The sequence below is a fragment of the Neovison vison genome, chromosome 11, assembly GCF_020171115.1.
Source record: "Neovison vison isolate M4711 chromosome 11, ASM_NN_V1, whole genome shotgun sequence".
NCBI classification, from domain to species: domain Eukaryota; kingdom Metazoa; phylum Chordata; class Mammalia; order Carnivora; family Mustelidae; genus Neogale; species Neogale vison.
The window spans coordinates 188,769,233-188,787,674 of record NC_058101.1 but is presented as its reverse complement, the minus strand read 5'-3'; the positions used below and the strand labels follow the sequence as shown (position 1 = coordinate 188,787,674).

General features: G+C 40.2%; 1 protein-coding gene across 1 annotated transcript in view; it reads right to left on the bottom strand.

Annotated features, from left to right (window-relative positions):
• MTMR7 (myotubularin related protein 7) overlaps positions 1-18,442 on the bottom strand; it is a 107,246-nt gene that overhangs the window by 48,729 nt on the left and 40,075 nt on the right. The window contains exons 2-4 of the mRNA XM_044225507.1: positions 13,941-14,063; positions 12,479-12,641; positions 4,511-4,668 (exon numbers count right to left, since the gene is read on the bottom strand). Coding sequence (XP_044081442.1) covers positions 4,511-4,668; positions 12,479-12,641; positions 13,941-14,063 — 444 coding nt within the window. The remainder of the gene's footprint in view (positions 1-4,510; positions 4,669-12,478; positions 12,642-13,940; positions 14,064-18,442) is intronic.

Below are 18,442 nucleotides of genomic sequence, written 5' to 3'. Positions count from 1 at the left end.
CAATGAATACAAACTCCCTTGCCAGCGATGTGCAGGATGCAAAGAAATGACACTGAGATCCATTTAGCACCAATAAGACTGGCATTTTTCTTCCAATTTAACTTTTTGATCGGTTAACAAAATCACGTGGTTATAAAAATGAAACAACACAAAAAGGTGCACTTTCTTGTCCGTGTGTTCTGTCTACCCCGGTCTCACCTCCTCTCCAGGTTATCACTTTCGCACAGTTACACATATACTCTCATTTTTCTCCCTCTTTTTTTCAGATAAAAGATATCACACTATATTCAATGTACTGCGCCTTGATTTTTTAAGATTTTTTGAAGTAATCTCTACACCCAATGGGGAGCTCAAACTTATGATGCCAAGTTCAAGACTCGCATGTTCCACTCACTGAGCCAGCCAGACATCTCTCTCCCTTGCCTTTTTGAACTTAAGGATGTACTTTAGTAATCTTTCCTTATCAGTAGATGAAAATCTTCCATATTTTTTAATGGCTACACATTAACTTCATTATATGGATAGAGCAAAACTTACTTAACTCATCCTCTATTAAGAAACTTGGGCTTCTTCTAATATATGCTGTTACAAACAATGCTTCAGTAAGTCCCTTACACATTACTCTGTGTGTGTGTATGATGTTGACTCTTTAGAATAAATTCCCCAAAGTGGGACTGCTGGGTCAATGAGTAGATCTATCACCCAACAAAGGCAGTACCAGCTGTCTTTGAGTCTATGGAGTAGGGAGAACTCGTATAACTTGCTATTAGGTCTACAGGTCCATGCATACACTCTGGAAAAGAATCTGGCAATATCTGGTAAGGCTAAAATCCATATACCTCTAACTCAAAAACTCTACTCCTGGATGGAAACTCTCAATATACCGTGAGTCACGCATAAGCCAGTTAACAGCTTCATGATGATAAAACAAACAGAAAGGGGGAAAAGGATAAGAATAATTAAAAAAAAAAACCCTCTGGTTTTTCTGCAAAATGCAGTTTAATACGATAGTGGAAAATGAAGGAACGAGAGCTATAGGTCTCAACAGTTTCTTCACTTCTCGATGGCTTCGACAGTTATTAATCGGTCTATGCCTGAGTTTCTCCATCTGTAAAGCAAGGATGGTAACGACAGCTACCCTGTGGGACAGTAACCTTTGTCAAGTTCTTAGAACAGTGTCTGGCCCAGGCCGATGTGTTTGCTGAAAATGAAACGACTCTCACAAAGACAATGTTGAGCGAAATACCAAGTTTCAGTAAACTATATTCAGCATAATACCATGTATAGAAATTACTTAAAAACACACTAAGTAATACTACATTTTTACTACTTACATATGTAGAAACATTATAAATAGAGAAGGACAACACCAAATTGCACTCAGTGACACTGGAGCAATAGGTGATCTGGAGGGAACATTAGGGTGATTTAATGGCATTGATCTATGTGTCTATTTTTGTTCCAGGACCATATTGCTTTTATTCCTATAGCGAGCAATCAAATATATACATTTGTATAAATATTATATACATTCTATGTGTATGTATATATATTCATATATATATAGAGAGAGAGAGTGAGTGTGTTATTACTATGTGTATATAACAAACTATTGGGACTACATCAAAATAAAAAATTTTGCCCAACAAAAGAAACTATCAACAAAACAAACTGAATGGAAGAATATCCCAATTAAATAAAGGTTACTATCCCAATTATATAAAGAATTTACACAACCCAACACCAAAAAATTGAAATAATCCCAGGGAAAAACAGGCAGAGGACCTGAATAGCTGTTTTTCCAAAGAAGACATACAAACGGCCAGCAGACACATGAGAAGATGTTCAGCATCACTCCTCATCAGGAAAATGCAGATCAAAACCACCACGAGGTATCCCCTCACACCAGTCAGGATGGTTAGCATTAAGAAGCCAAGAAATAACGAGTGTTGGCAGAATGTGGAAAAAGGGAACTCCCATGGCGCTATCGGTAGGAATGTAAATTGGCGCAGCCACTGTGGCAAACAGTATTAAGATTCCTCAAAAAATTCAAAATAGAACTACCCTATGATCCAGCAATTCTAAAACTGAGTATTTACTCCCACCCCCAAAACACAAAACACTAATCTGAAAGATATGTGCATCCTCCTATTTATTGCAGCATTATTTACAGTAGCCAAGATATGGAAGGAACTTGTGTCCATTGATAGATAAATGAATAAAGAAGATGTGGTGTGTGTGTGTGTGTGTGTGTGTGTGTGTCATAGGAATATTACTCAACCATAAAAAAGAATGAGATCTTGTCATTTCTGACGTGAATGGACTTAGAGGACATCATCCTAAGTACAATATGTCATATGGAGAAAGGATACCATATGGTTTCACTTATGTGAAATCATGGAAACAAACAAACAAACAAACAAGAGAGCAAACTGGTTGCCAGAGGAGAGAGGTAGAAGGATGGGACAAAGAGGTGAAGGGGATTTACAGGTACAAATTTCCAGTTATAAAATGAGTCACAGGGATGAAGAGGGCAGCACAGGGAAGAGTCGATGATATCGCAGTAACATTGTGTGGTGACTATGTTTAATGTGGTGGGCATGAGCCTATGTACAGACTAGCTCAGTCACTATGCTGTGCACCTGAAACTAATGTAACAGTGTACACCAGCTCTGCACTGATAATAAAAACTGTAAAAATGTAACCAGAAATGGTCAAATAACAGGAGATAAGACATAAATGGTCAATCAGCATATACAAGTCTATAAATCAAGAAATCAAAGCATATAGGTTAAATTAAAATGAGAAATCCCTTGTCCCACTATCAAGTTGTTAGGAAAATTTTTTAAGAACCGACGTCTTTCCCAGTGAGGGCGCAAAGAATCAAACTTTCCATACACAGCTGCCGAGAATTTATATATATTGGTACAAGTTTTCTGCAGTTCTTTTTTTCTTTTTTTTTTTTAAAGATTTTTATTTATTTATTTATTTGATAGAGCTCACAAGTAGGCAGAGAGGTAGGCAGAGAGAGAGGGGGAAGCAGGCTCCCTGCTAAGCAGGGAGCCCGATGTGGGGCTCGATCCCAGGACCCTGGAATCATGACCTGAGCCGAAAGCAGAGGCTTTAACCCACTGAGCCACCCAGGCGCCCCTTTTCTGCAGTTCTTTATGATGACATGCAGAAAAAGTTGTGTGAACTTTTTGACATAGAAATTTCACCTTTAGGAATCTGTCTTTTTTTTTTTTTTAAAAGATTTTATTTGTCATAGAGAGAGAAGCAAGAGCAAGCACAGGCAGACAGAGGCAGAGAGAGAAGCAGGCTCCCCGCCAAGCAAGGAGCCCGACGTGGGACTCGATCCCAGGACGCTGGGATCATGACCTGAGCCGAAGGTAGCCGCTTAACCAACTGAGCCACTCAGGTGTCCCAGGAATCTGTCTTTTAAAAGAATCTTAACGTGGGTGAAGGTATAGTGACCAGGATGTTCTCACTATGTTTATTTCAAATAGTAAAATATAGTAATAATCTACATGTCTAAAAATTAGAGATTAGGTAGAAAGAATAGCATATAGCCATTCTATGTGATTTTATACTATTTTTAAATGATATAAAATTCATTTATTGGCAGAAAAAAACCAGTATGATGGGTGAAGAAAAGCAGAACATAAGGCATGTGTAAAACGTTACAAATTTGTTATATATATTGGAACAGTTCCTTTTCCTCTGTATTTTCCAATTTCGAATCATTAATTGTATTACTTATATAAGAAAAGAGCTATTAAATTATGCAGATGAGAAAAAGAAACTGAAGAAAAATTTTAAAACCTAATAGAAGAACATTACGGCATGGAGATGGTGGGTGTTTTTTCTTTTTCTCACTTTTGTAAATTCTCTGCAACATTCTTGCTTTGCTTTTATTACCTAAAATATTTAAAAAATTAATAGGGAAACCAACATTGATTTGTAAGCCCATCATTAGGGACAATATGAGATTGATTCTGCCCCTCCTGCTTCCTTCCTCTCCATAGGCCTTTCTGGAAGCGCAGACACATTTCTCCACATTTCTCTAGGGAAGCCTCTTGGTGACCTTGTGTACCAATCAAGAGTTCAGTGAGTACAGAGAGGAGCTGGTGCCAGACTCCATCTCTGACTTCCCCACTAATCACTCGGTGCACTATAAAAAGAGCTGATGGGAGAACTTGACCCTGGCCATGAGGCCTGCCACTGGGCTTCTCCGGGTTTCCATCTCCTCAACCATTGGGGGACAGTGTGTATGCGTCTGGGGGGGGGATGGGGGCGATTCTCTACGTTTCCCTTGGCTGAACTTTCTGATTCTGGGTGCAGGTAGGAAATGCAGCTCACAATAACCAAGGAGACTTGCAAATCCAGAGATCTGTATCTACAAAGAGCTGTAAAAACTGAAGGAGATTAAAGCGAGGTCATGCTAAGCTATGGGAATCATGAGTTCCCTCGGATTAAGTAACCGGATTTCACGAGATGCCCCCACACTCACTCTGTAGTCTCTGTTCACATCGCTGAGCTGCCAGTAATTACTAGGGAGGCCCATTCGCTTGTACTCTTCACCGAGATCGATCAGCATCCAGCCCTGTTCTCTTTCTTCTTTGTCCAGCTTGGGGTTGAATGAAAAGCAGTATAACTCCTCATATTTCACTGCAAGATAAAAGCGAATAAAGCCAAATCAAGCCAGGTCAAAACCAGAACAAAATCTCCCCAAAAGCATTCTGTCTCGGTTGGAGTACATCAAGAAGCCAAACCAGCTTCTCACCTCTCAGAATGCCGCCGGGAGCGCCCCATCTCTGTGGCCAGTTCACCCACCACCTCCCAGTAATGACCCGGAGACCTTGGGAGAAGCAAACTCAACTTTGCAAGAGCTCCATTCCTTTCAGAAACAAGGCCTGCTCTATTCTGAGCTTTTTTTTTTTTTTTTTTAAGTTGCTTTTGAAGGCAAACATATTCTCTAGACCACGTAAGAAAGGAAGCCTAAAAAATTAATTAAGAATGTATGTATCATTAGACACCAAGAGCTCAATTTGTTTATGTACATGGAGCTTGGATTTGGGATGGCCTCTCCGAGGCAGATGAAGGCCCAGGCTGCTGCCTCATGTTGATACTCACAATATGAAAAACAGAAAGAACAATCGAAAAGCTGTGGAATGTATTCACGTGTTTGCCCAGGAAACATCTGAACTCTTAGCAGACACATCATTGCCGTAATTGCACTGCTTATACAAAATTCATAGGACTCGTAAAAAAATCAATTGATAGTGTAAGGAGCAAATTCAAGAAGTCTGATGAAAGTCTGCTTTCAATTCTGCCAGGACGTCTTTGTCTTTACAAACTACCCTCTCTGCTTGTGAGGCCAGGCCCAACAGCCTTCCTCATTTGGAGCTAGGATTTGATTTTCCTGCTCTGATCTTGTTAAGTTGAAGGAAACGATTACTCCAGGGCCGTTCAACAGAAATATAAGCAAGACACGTGTCCCTTAAAATGTCCTTGAAGCCACATTAAAAAACTGAAAAAATAAACAATGAAATTAATTTTACTAGTATATTTTCTTAGAAACCCAATACAACCAAATATTATCATTTTGACATGTGGATAATATAAAACTTATTAATGTTGTATGTATCTTATTTCATAATGTCTCTGAAATTCCATGTGTATTTCACACTGGACAGCACATCCTCGTTCATTCTACCCACACTTCAAGAGCCCACCAGCCACGTGCAGCCATATTGGATAGTGCAGGCCACCATACTGGATAGTGCAGATCCAAGAACCTCCGGTAAAGATAAATCATGGCTGATACTCACTAAACCCTTATTCCTTTCCAGATTCTGTTCTTAATAAATATATTAACCCATGATGGCCCTCATTTTACAGATGAGAAATCTGAGGCAAAGAGAGCTTAAGGAACATCACCAGGGCCACACAGCTAGTAAGTGGGGATCTGGATTTAAATTAGGCAATCTGGCTATAAAGCTCATCCCCTTAATCACACACAATACTCCTCGAAGGCAAGTCCTTCTCCCTTCTCCTCAGATGGACCACTTTTGTGTCTATTCTTCCCTTGTTCCACCGCCTGAATCATCTTCTTTTTCTCCAATAGATTTCTTTCTCCTCAATTTTCTTAGGTCCCCCCCATTTATTCCTTAATCTGTTGACGACATTCAGATGTGGCTCATTTAATGGCTCTTCCATACGTGTCTGGAGGCCCAATAAGGGATCTCACCACCAGCAAAAGGCCACAGTAACACCTTGGCAGCCTGAGATCTGAAGTCAGTTTCAGGCTTGTTGTAATTACCATGGAAATGACTCATCACCAAGGAAGAAGAAAGATAACAGTCATATTTTAAGGACCAGACTTTTGCATTAGACATGTACTTTTTCTTATAGAAAAAAAACCATAAGTAAGTTCATCAGTTAGATAAACGATGTTCTATTTCAGTTTCTCCTGATATATTTCTAAACATCAAGCTTTAGAACATGGATGATTTCAACCAATAAGAAAGCACATATCCCCAGGTGTCTGTACATGCAAACGTGGAGTAGATGTTGTCAGTAGGAACTGTCTTTTGTAATCTTAGCTACTGGAGCAGGCAGCCTATGAAACTGAGGTCCTGTTCTGGGAACCATCAGCTGGACACTGACACATCTTTTCCATTTCTCAGGACCATTTCATGACTCAGGCCTCTGATATCACAATGTTAACCACAAATGCAATTTGTTCAAGAGGCCAAAAGAATCTCTTGAGAAAGCCTCAGTTCCCTCAGTGAAAGAAGAGCTTATGAATACCGGGTCAATAATGGATGTGAAGTTCCCTTTGTCAAAGAGTTACAACTACATTTAAAGATAGAAGGAGAAAACCATTCTAGGGCTACAAGTAGTTTTCTGTGTATGAGCTCATGCCTGCTGTCATTGGGAGGAGGCAAACACATGGAATAGAAATTAAAGATTTCTAGTAGACATTAATATCATTCTCGAACTGGGAGGCATTAGGATTGGTTGCCACTAAAACTGTGAAATGTTTTCTTTGGGTTATTTTTAATCAAAAGAGTGATCAACCGTGGTCCTGGTCCAATTTAAGTAAAATTCTACACAAGGGGAAAGAAACCCACACTTTTGTCAGCCAAAATTCAGTCTATTTGGTCTTATTACTGTAGGCAAACTTCTTACCCAAAAGCCAGCCTTCAGTAGACAACTGTCTACTCTGAGAAATTAAAAAGTACCATTAACACAGATATAAATTTTACCGAGTTTTCCCGTTCACAATGTTCTGTTCCCCTCAACTGCATCTCCTGAAAAATACGTAGCAGAATTCTTAGTAATCAGCAAGAGGGTGAGTTAAAAACAACACCAGAAGTAGGGCTAGAGAAATCTCTAGTCATTACAGAATCTGAACTGAGAGAACACGCCTGCTTCAGAAAGGTCAGATCCCAGATTCCTCACCCTCATCCCTTAAGACAGACATGTGAAATACTCCACTGGCTTCTCACCCCATGGAGTCTGGGCCATCACACCCAACATCAAATGTCTTTTGCTCTTAGTGAGGGCGGGGTTCAACAGGAGGTGCACAGAAGGCATCTCCCCCAAAGCTGTTCCCATAAGAAGCAAATACCCCACATGCCTTTGCACAGTGGGAGTTAGCTGAATGCACACCTCCAATCTAAAAAAATATTTAGATAAAGTTATACAGAAATCGTTCTAGTATTTACTTTATTTACCTTACTTAAACCTTACAATTGCTAAGCAAAGGCAGACTTGAAGGTTTTTTCTATCCAGAAAGAAGTAGAACACTTTCTAAAATACTGCTTGAAATTAAGAAAGGGTAGCATTTGGGGGACATTTCTAGGAAAGTCAAATCAGTGTTTCAGACCTCAGGAGACGGCCTGAGAGATGCATGTGTTGACTGACTTGGTGTTCCTTGAGCACTTCCATTCATCTGGACTTATTAACACAGGGAAGTCCTTGACCCTGTGAAGGGTTCCCTGCCTATTGCTTTCATCAATGCCTCACTCCTGGGCAATCCCACTTCTTACTCCCTGGGGAAGATTTCCACCATCAAGTGGCAATTTTCAACTAGGAATCACCCAGCCTCTAAATGGCCTGGTCTCTGCACTGCACCCATGCTCCTTCTCTCCCATTAAAAAGGAAAGGGTGTGTTCACTCCACCAGATAAGGCAGCTGTGGGTAAGACAAAGCAATTACAGAAAAAAAAGAAAAAGAACCTGGTTTGTTTCCCAGGTATCAGGCTAAATGGTTATGAAAACAGAATATTTTGGGAAAAAAAAATGGGGGCGGGGATTACCATGGAAGAATCATGGGGAGGACTAACTGGGAGAAACAAAAAGTAACTTAATATTATGATTTAAAAAATACTTTAAAAATAAAGGAAACTTGCAATGACCCATGTAAAACCTGAATACTACAATTACATTACTGATTGCTTTCCTTTTGCCAAAAAAAAAAAAAATTTTTTTTGACATTGAAATTGAAAAGAAAGAACAAACACAAATGAGCCTTTGCAAAATGTGGAGGTGGGTCTGGGAAGGGAAAAGTTCCCGGCAGTCAGCAGGGGGAAACACATATGTGGGGTTTATTAGAACCAAAAGTAACAACTGAAAACTCAGCTGCTCCCAACCTTCTCCTTAAGTCAGACAACCTAAAATAAATGGAGCTGAAAACCAGTGAAACAGGGGTGAGAAGACAACCCGCCTATTACCGGACTTTGTAGATTTAGAATAAAAATAAGAAGATGTCTGCTGTCTATTTTCAACAAGTAAGTGTTTGAATGAAACACCAGGGCTGTGAAGGCTAACCGTTAGTGGGAAAGGACTTCTGGACTCAGATTAGTGTCATCAGCAAAAAACAAATTTCCACTGCAGACATTGCATAAGCAGCCAAGACTTAGACAAGGATGTCAAAAGTGAAATTAAGCACCCCCTCCAAAAAAAAAAAAAAAAAAGTGAAATTGACCAAATGAGGTGATGTCAATCATAAGATTTTTTAAAATCATAATATTTGTGCAAAAGAACTGGGGACTAAGAAGAACTGGGCAGGGGGAGGAACTATCATTTAGAAAAAAATGGGAAAATAAATAAAGATGGTTTAAATGTTAAAGGGTCCACGAACACCACAGAGGGGGAAGATAATTGATAGAAAAATAAACAGCAGAAAGCAAATCAGAGGAGGAGAATGCACATGGGAAAATGGAAGCTCTCTGAGAAATAGGGGTCTTTTCATCAGAAAAATGTCTATCGTAATAAATACACAGGATCTATTTCTCATTGGGGCCAAAGCTTTACTTTAACCTAAATCATTCTTTGTTAAGAATTAAAGAACTTGGGACGCCTGGGTGGCGCAGTTGGTTGGACGACTGCCTTCGGCTCAGGGCGTGATCCTGGAGTCCCGGGATCGAGTCCCACATCAGGCTCCCAGCTCCATGGGGAGTCTGCTTCGCTCTCTGACCTTCTCCTTGCTCATGCTCTCTCTCACACTCTCTCTCTCTCAAATAAATAAATAAAATCTTTAAAAAAAAAAAAAAAGAATTAAAGAACTTACTGAATTTGGTTACTTTAATTCTTCATTCTTAACAATTTGAATTCACACAAAAGACCAACCAATAAAATCTCACTAAATGTTTTAGTAGTTTGATGTACCTTATCCCCAAAATCCCCCAAATCCTAATTCAGTGAAGAGAGAATCTCAAGAGTTCTGAAAATCCCCTTTACAGGACTTGACTTAAATGGAGTCCTAGGCATTTCTTCTTTTGTAAGGGGGGGAAAAAAAAAACCACAACATATATATATGTGTGTGTGTGTGTGTGTGTGTGTGTGTGTATATATATATATATGGAGAAAGAGAGAGAGAGTCCTCTATAGGACCTTGCAATTTAGGCATGTCCATAAGGGTAGCTGAAAAATAGGTGGTTTGTGTTGGTGACTAACCAGAACAACTAGAGAACTGTATCATGATACTAGAATTCAAAGGTTACCACATACACACACACACACACACACACACACACACACGCCCCTTACTCTGATAGACCTGGGTGGGGGGATGGTGCATTTTGTAAAAGATCTACAGATGGCTCTGATAAGTCACCCCTACTTCCAACTGGGACCCCCTCCACCTTTCTCTACCTCTATCCAGATTCAAAAGTCTGCTTCCAAGGTTGTAGGCTGTGATGGGTCCGCATTTGAGCACTGCCTCTAACATTAAACTATGAAACTGTCTGGGTTCCATTTCACCTTCCCACCCTCATTAAAGTACTGTGTTTTATGTAAACTGGCATTTCCAATTCCAGTGTTTCAAGATGCTTGTGGCTTTTTTTTTTAAGGTTTTATTTATTTATTTGACAGAGAATCACACAGCAAGAGAGGGAACGCGAGCAAGGGGAGTGGGCGAGGGAGAAGTGGGCGCCCCACTGAGCAGGGAGCCCGATGCAGGGCTCGATCCCAGGACCCTGGGTCATGACCTGAGCAGAAGGCAGCTGCTTAATGACTGAGCCACAGAGGCGCCCAAGATGCTGGTAGCTTTCTAAAAACCTTCTGAAGTAATAAGTTTAATTCAATTTACTACTGTGATCTCTGGCTATGTCTAATACCTACCTCGCCAATGTCACCTTTAAGAAAAAGTGTGTGTTTTACAAAGTGAGAACAGAGATTTTCCTCCCCCGGGGCCCTCGCCATGAGAGTCCCGGCACTCAAAGCCCACACCGGCCATAGGCCTCCCAGTCCCTGGGATCAGCCCTTCCAGCCACTCAGCTCTTTCCCAGTTCTCCGGGCTAGTCCTAAATCCTATTAATCCGGTCAGAGCACATTCATTATCCCGTCCAGCCATTAATCAGTGACACAGAAACCGCTGGCACACAGCTCTCCTCACATTCCCCACGGCACGCAACCTCACATACATCTTCCCAGAACTTCTGTTCCAATTATAGTGCACCCTCTAAAAAGTTCAACTGCTTTTCTGGCTAACTCTGCGCGATTCTCTGCAACACACGGAGATGAAAAAGCCTCCAGCAGCTGCTTTGGTGGGGGGAGCAACGTCAAGTCCAAAGGATCCGATTTAGACAGCTCCCTGGCATCATTTTCAAGAAACAATTTGAGTTCTTCGCTATCTGACAATGACACAGCCACACCGTAAGAAATGGGGGACCCAGCCACGCCCCTGGCAGAGGTTACCATCAAACTTCTTGTCCTGAAACAAAAAGCATTTAGCCCAGGAAATATAAAGCTATATTCCATTTCCCTTGTCAGCGATTTTGCTGTAATACTACCACGGAGATTACTCTTCTATAAAAGATTTATTTTTACTGAATTCTCCCCAGAAACGCAGGCATCTGTTTCTTTTAAGCCAAAGGACACCACAACTGATACAAGCCACACAGACAATAAACCCTTTTCGAGAAGGGACAGGAAGCCATACATCAGAAGCCCCAAGCCGAGGGCTAGAACAGGGGAGTAACTGACAGCATCTATTTTTCAAATCAACCAAATATTCTTCCCATGACACTTAAGAAGGTTTTGTGTAGGGGCACCTGGGTGGCTCAGTGGGTTAAGTCGCTGCCTTCGGCTCAGGTCATGATCTCAGGGTCCTGGGATCGAGTCCCATATCGGGCTCTCTGCTCAGCGGGAGCCTGCTTCCCTCTCTCTCTCTCTGCCTGCCTCTCTGCCTATTTGTGATCTATCTCTGTCAAATAAATAAATAAAATCTTAAAAAAAAATAAAGAAGGTTTTGTGTAGGACGACAAACATATCCACACCGTGAATACAACCAATGCTAACCAAGTCTGGCCATACCAACCTCGGGAAACCTCTATCACCATCACACAGCAATAAAAAACCAAACCTTAAAAGTCCCAAGAGGGGAAAGTGCCCTAGAACCATTTGATATTAGTATTTTCCACACACAACAATTTGTCAGTTTTATCTTAGGTTTCAAGCAAGGTGGCTTAATTATCATAGTATGTGAAGGACATAATTCTTTTTTTTTTAAGATTTTATTTTTATTTAATTGACAGACAGAGATCACAAGTAGGCAGAGAGGCAGGCAGAGAGAGAGGAAGGGAAGCAGGCTCCCCACCGAGCAGAGAGCCTGATGCAGGGCTCGATCTCAGGACCCTGAGATCATGACCTGAGCTGACGGCAGAGGCTTTAACCCACTGAGCCACCCAGGCGCCCCGGGAAGGGCATAATTCTAATATGATTTCACTCCAAAAGGAAAAGCTATAAAACTTCCTACCCAAGGTAAAGTGAATACTAAGAATAATGAAAGAGGTTCATACCGTTAACAACTCAGCGAGAGCCCCTTAAAAGCAATGAATCATTCCGAATTCTTGGCCTCCTTGGAGGACTGGCGTAACATATTATTGCTAAAACATCATAATTCTTCAACTATGCAGATTTCTTGAACACGGCTTGTGAACCTAAAGAGCTGAGCTCTTCTGCCCTACCTGGCCTTGCAAGGCGTATCAGAGAGATGTACACATCGTGGCAGTCTCGCTCCTGCGGGATGATGAGTTGTAACAGCTGGAAGTTCTTGCAGCGAATAAGCAGAGGACATCCAGTAGCAGTTGTGGCCTGTTTTTCAATGGTGGAAATCTGACTGTGAAGAATCTGCAACCAAAAGTCATGTGCAGACGCTAAGCCCTGACAGCAGATAAACGAGAGAAGCACAGCCCAGATCGCGGAAGCAACACGGACGAGAAACACTCCTCCATCTCTAGCTAGCTCAGCACCTGCACTCGGGTGACAAGAACCAATTGTTCGGGGAAAGAAACCATCTAACTCGGTCATTTTATTTTTCATTACCAAGCCTTCTGGTATCCAGGCTAATTATATACAGAGCGCATAATGTTGTGCAAGTCCAGGTAAGGGAACATTCTGGTAGTCAAATGGTGAATGAACTTCATAGCTAAAATTAAATAAGGTCATGAGAAGTTAGTAAAATAAACCTCGCAATCAACAAAAGTTAGAGATGGCTCCGCTGGGAGATGCCACCATGCTCCTTAATTCCACACGGGATGCTCAAGTTCAATAGCAACTTGCAATTGCTCTTTTCTAAGCTGCTGGTAATCAGGCAGGCTGGAGAAGATATTTATGTTAAAGAAAATCAGGCTGAAGTGCATCTCCCTTATGCTTCGGTGCCGGGGTGGGGGAGTGGGGGGGTCTCTGCTCAGTCAATGGGAGCATTTGTTATCTTCTGTGACTATGGTTATGGTTGCCACACACGGTTACATCAGTTTCAGGTGCACAATATAGTGATTCATCAACTCTATACATTATGCTAACTGTAGTCACCATCTGTCACCAGTCCTCTCCACCCAGTAATGCCTGCCCCCTTCTGCTGAAATGTAACAATCTCTACAGAATATAGAAAAGGGAAAAATCTACAATTCAGGGATTCTGGTTCTAGACAGAATGTCCCAGTTGGGTGGCTATGGAAAATAAGACGTAGCCAGTGGTCTCATTACTAAGTAGCAGAAATATCTGACAAAGGGACTCTTCCTAACTTTTCTTTCCTTCATTTGCAAATTATCGGAAAAGTGAAGACAACATAATAAAATAACGAAATGGTCTGCATTATTGGATCCTACAAATACAATGTATTGCAGATAAGGCACGACCGAAGGGCTGTATCTGGCACGGATGTTCTCGAATCTCTACTTGACAGCTGTGACATGAAACATTCACATCTCTGGCTATTTCTGGGCCTGTCTTTGATGATGTTTAAATAATGAGTGTTTAAAATGAATAAGTAGATCAAGTGGATTTGGCTCTGCAAAAAAAGACAAAGCTGACCTTCCAAAAATAGTCCCCTAACACCCAAACACCGAAAGCCCACCCACAGGGACAAAACTCATTACTTCAAACAACAGAAAACACATAAAAAGGCCAAGAATAAAGAATGCATACCCATGTTTCTTTTCTTGTGTCAGGTGCATTTTCCACAAATATGACGTGAGTAGCCGTCAAATACAAAGTTCCCAGGGCTGCTTTTTTAGAAGATATTCGATCTACCAAGCGGACATTTTCGACCTAGAGAAATCAGATTGACAGTTATCATAAAGCAAAAGGCTATTTGTAAAAATAAATAGTAAGTAGATAATCTTAGATTTAATCCAAAATATATAAAATTTTGAGGGTTCTTCCAATAATAAAACCCAAACTCATCCTCCTAATTAGATCTTAGTATGATTCTGTAGATCAAAATACAAAAATTCACCAGTTACTTAAAATATAATTTTAAATGTACCACAAAAGTTTTATAGACCTATTCTTTAATACCCTCTTTGTATTTTAAATAAGTCAACATTCTCATATCATTATAACTATATAATTCTAATTTAAAGCAGGAAGTGTATGTATCAAAGTTCTGAGTTTTAACAATAACTATCTATAAATTATGTCTATTAAAAGGACTATAACGTATTTCTCTATGTATTGCTTGGTAGTAGAAACAGCCTCAAGACAGTTTGCTTCCATATAAACTAGTAGGAAATATAGGAGAGCAAAAAGTATCAGGGAAATGTTCTATGTGTTTACAAAGAAAACCTACCAATGTTCACATTCATTTATAATAAAAGCTCCCTAATAAGTAGAATTTTCACCACTGACCTTGATTGGGATGGTTAAGAGAGATCTCTGGAACAATTTTCATCAAGTATACATCTCTTATAAGCAGAGCAGTTTCAAGGATATGTGCAATTGGATCATTCCAATATAAAATGGAGTGGAAATTCTTTTTTTTTAAAAGATTTTATTTATTTATTTGACAGAGAAAGATCACAAGTAGACGGAGAGGCAGGCAGAGAGAGAGAGAGGGAAGCAGGCTCTCTGCTTGGCAGGGAGCCCGATGTGGGACTCGATCCCAGGACCCTGAGATCATGACCTGAGCCGAAGGCAGCGGCTTAACCCACTGAGCCACCCAGGCGCCCTGGAGTGGAAATTCTAAGACAATCTCTACAGGGCAAATGGAAACTGAGGAACTATGACTCTAACAAGGCAGGGCCATGACAACTACCAGATGAGCTGTCACAATGGCAGGCTTGGCTTCGCTACTTACTACAGTAGAGGATCAACCATCTACAGACAAACATTGGCTCAACCCCCACCCCTCAAGTCAGGATGGCTACTTGCTTCCATGAGGAAGCGTCAGGGACTAGTGAATCACATTTGCTCCAATCTTCAGTCTAATATGGAAGCTGTGACCCTGATGTATTCGGAAGGCACAAGGCTTCCCCCACCCACCCCCCACTCCCCCACCCCCGCTCCAGGAAGACCTCAGGGAATAGCAGACCTAATGAGCACCCCTCAGGACACTAGGGTCAAACAGCACTCAAGACATTCAATTGCCTCAATCTTCTCTGAGCCTTAGAACCAAAGCAGCCCTCTGAGAAGAGCACCGGAGGGTCCCATCCCACTTCTGCCCAATTTTCAGGGATCTGATGAAGTTAAAAAAAAAAAATTCAGTATTTAAAATATGGTTTTATTCATACAATTTAGCCTGAAGTGGTTGCGTAGTTCCTGACGCCCTGTGAATGTCTACGCAAAAGATGCTCATTTAACAGGAGGGTCTTAACCTACCAGCTCATAGTTTTTAAAAAGTATTTCTTTTGTTACTGATATGTTCCTTCCATATGACTTTTCATCATTGCGTCTCTTGTAAATGGTCTTCATGTCACTGATTCACTTTCCTACTAGGTGATCATCATTTCTTATGTAGTCACAAGAACTGTTTCTATTAGGAAGGAGAAGAACCTACAGCTGAATTTTTATTTGTGTGTTTTATAACTTCCTCTTGACCAAACTCTTTTACTGCCTCTACTAAGTTTTTTTTTTTTTTTTAAGATTTTATTTATTTATTTCACAGACAGAGATCACAACTAGACAGAGAGGCAGACAGAGAGAGCGGGAGAAGCAGGCTCCCTGCGGAGCAGAGAGCCTGATGCGGGGCTCGATCCCAGGACGCTGGGATCATGACCTGAGCCGAAGGCAGAGGCTTTAATCCACTGAGCCAAGTGACGTGTCTTGGATGCTCTGAGAAGATAGGAATATTTTCTATAATATTCTCTTTCTTCTTTTCCAGTATTCATATACCTTTTCCTTTCCTTGTTTACTGGCAGATTAAAGAGCAGCAGCAACAGGACTCATTCATGTTTTCATCTGTTTCTCTTTTTAATAACATGTTTTTTTAAATATCCACCCCCTTAGAGTGTGCCACTCTGTGGTTTTTAGCATATTCATAGCATTGTGCTTACTGTTCTCACGTATTCATCACCACGATCAATTTTGAAACATTTTGTTTGCCCCACAAAGAAACCTTGTACCCATTAGCATTCACTCTTCACTTCCTCCTCAACCACCTCAGCACTAGGCAACCAGTGGATTTGCCTATTCTGGACTGGTTTCCTTCACTCAGCATCATGTTTTCAACCCATGTCTCAATCCAAGTTGATCCAATGCACCAGTACTTCATTGCCTTGTATTGCCAAGTAATACCCCATCATAAAATTACAGATTTATCACATTTTATGTATCCATATGTCAATGGATGGATGTTCAGACTGTTTCTACTTTCTGGCTATTAGGAATAATGCTGCTATGGACGTTCTTGCACCAATTGTTGTTCGGACATTCATTTTCATTTCTCTTGGGTATACACATATGTACACACATACATCCAGATGGAAATGCTATGTCATACACTAACTCTGTTTAACATTGTGAGGAACTTCCACATTATTTTCCAAAGTGGTTGTACCATTTTACAATCCTACTACCAATGTATGAAATTCCAATTTTTCCATGTCTTTTAAAGTTTATTTATTTTTTAAAAATATTTTATTTATTTATTTAAGAGAGAGAGAGAATATGAGAGAGAGAGCATGAGAGGAGAGAGGTCAATGGGAGAAGCAGACTCCCCGCTGAGCAGAGAGCTCAATGCGGGACTCCAGGATTCCAGGATCACGACCTGAGCCGAAGGCAGTCTCCCAATGAACTGAGCCACCCAAGCGCCCATCCACACCTTTGACAACACTTTTTATAATCTCTCTTTCTGATTACAGCCATCCTCGTAGGTGTAAGAGAGTATCTCACTGTACTATTGATTTGCATTTCCCCAATGATTAATGATGTTGAGCATCTTTTCATGTGTACCTCTATTTTTAATGGGAACACTTCAATATTTCACCATTGAGTTTGATGTTGATACTTTTTGTAGTCACATTGCCGAAGTGACCTATTCTTCATTCACTAAGAATTTTGATCTTTTTTAAAAAGATTTTATTTATTTATTTATTTATTTATTTATCAGAGAGAGAAAGCACGTGCCACAAGCAGGCAGAGCGGCAGGCAGAGGCAGAGAGAGAAGCAGGCACCTTGTCAAGCAAGGAGCCTGATGTAGGACTCGATCCCAGGACCTAGGATCATGACCAGAGCCGAAGGCAGCAGCTTAACCCACTGAGCCACTCAGGCATCCCAAGAATTTTGATTTTTAAAAATCAAGAATGAACACTGTGCTTTTTAAAATATGTATCTGGATGATTATTTGCTTTTTATTTTAGTCCTATACTATAATAGCAATAGAGTTCTTAATCTTTAAACAAGTCTTGGATTCTCAGGATTGGTGTTTTAATATTTCTTATATTTTACCTGTTATAACTGTTCTATTTTCTGTTTTGTTTTTGCATCTATGCTTTTAAGAGAGACTGACATGTACCAGCCTGTTTGTTCTACTTTTATCAGGCTCATTCATCATGATTATGATGACATTCATTAATCAGGAAGATTTCATCATACACATAATTTTTGAAACAAATATAGATATTTCTTAATACAAAATTAATTCTTTAATAATTCTTTCCATTTCTGATGTAGTTTTGTATCTACTCAATGTTACCATTTTTTTAAAGATTTTATTTTTTTAAGTGATCTTTACACTCAACATGGGGCTTGAACTCACAACTCCAAATTCAAGAGTCACATGCTTCATGGACTGAGCCAGCCAGCTTCCCTTCAATATTACTGGTTTTTTTTTTTTTACTAAATCTCATTTTGACGTGTATTTTCTTTATAAATTATCTTCTAATGGATGGTTTTCAAATTCTTAGACACTTTTAATTCTTATCTGTGGATGACTCCCTCCCTCTTCATTCTTTCTCTCATTCCCAAATTGTGAAATACATTTTTACTTTCTTGTGATTACATAGGCAAAGGATTTTCTTCAAAGGAACAAGTCCTGGATCTACAGATTTAAGATTTTTTTCTCTTTTCTAATTGTTTAATTTCTGCTCCTTTGTTAGTAATATTTCAGCTTTCCTTGATATGGCTTTGTTTTTTAATTTGTTCATTTCTGAACTCTCAGGTTTGAGTCAGTCCACTCATTGTCATTCTTTTTGTTTAATAACAAGTTTTAA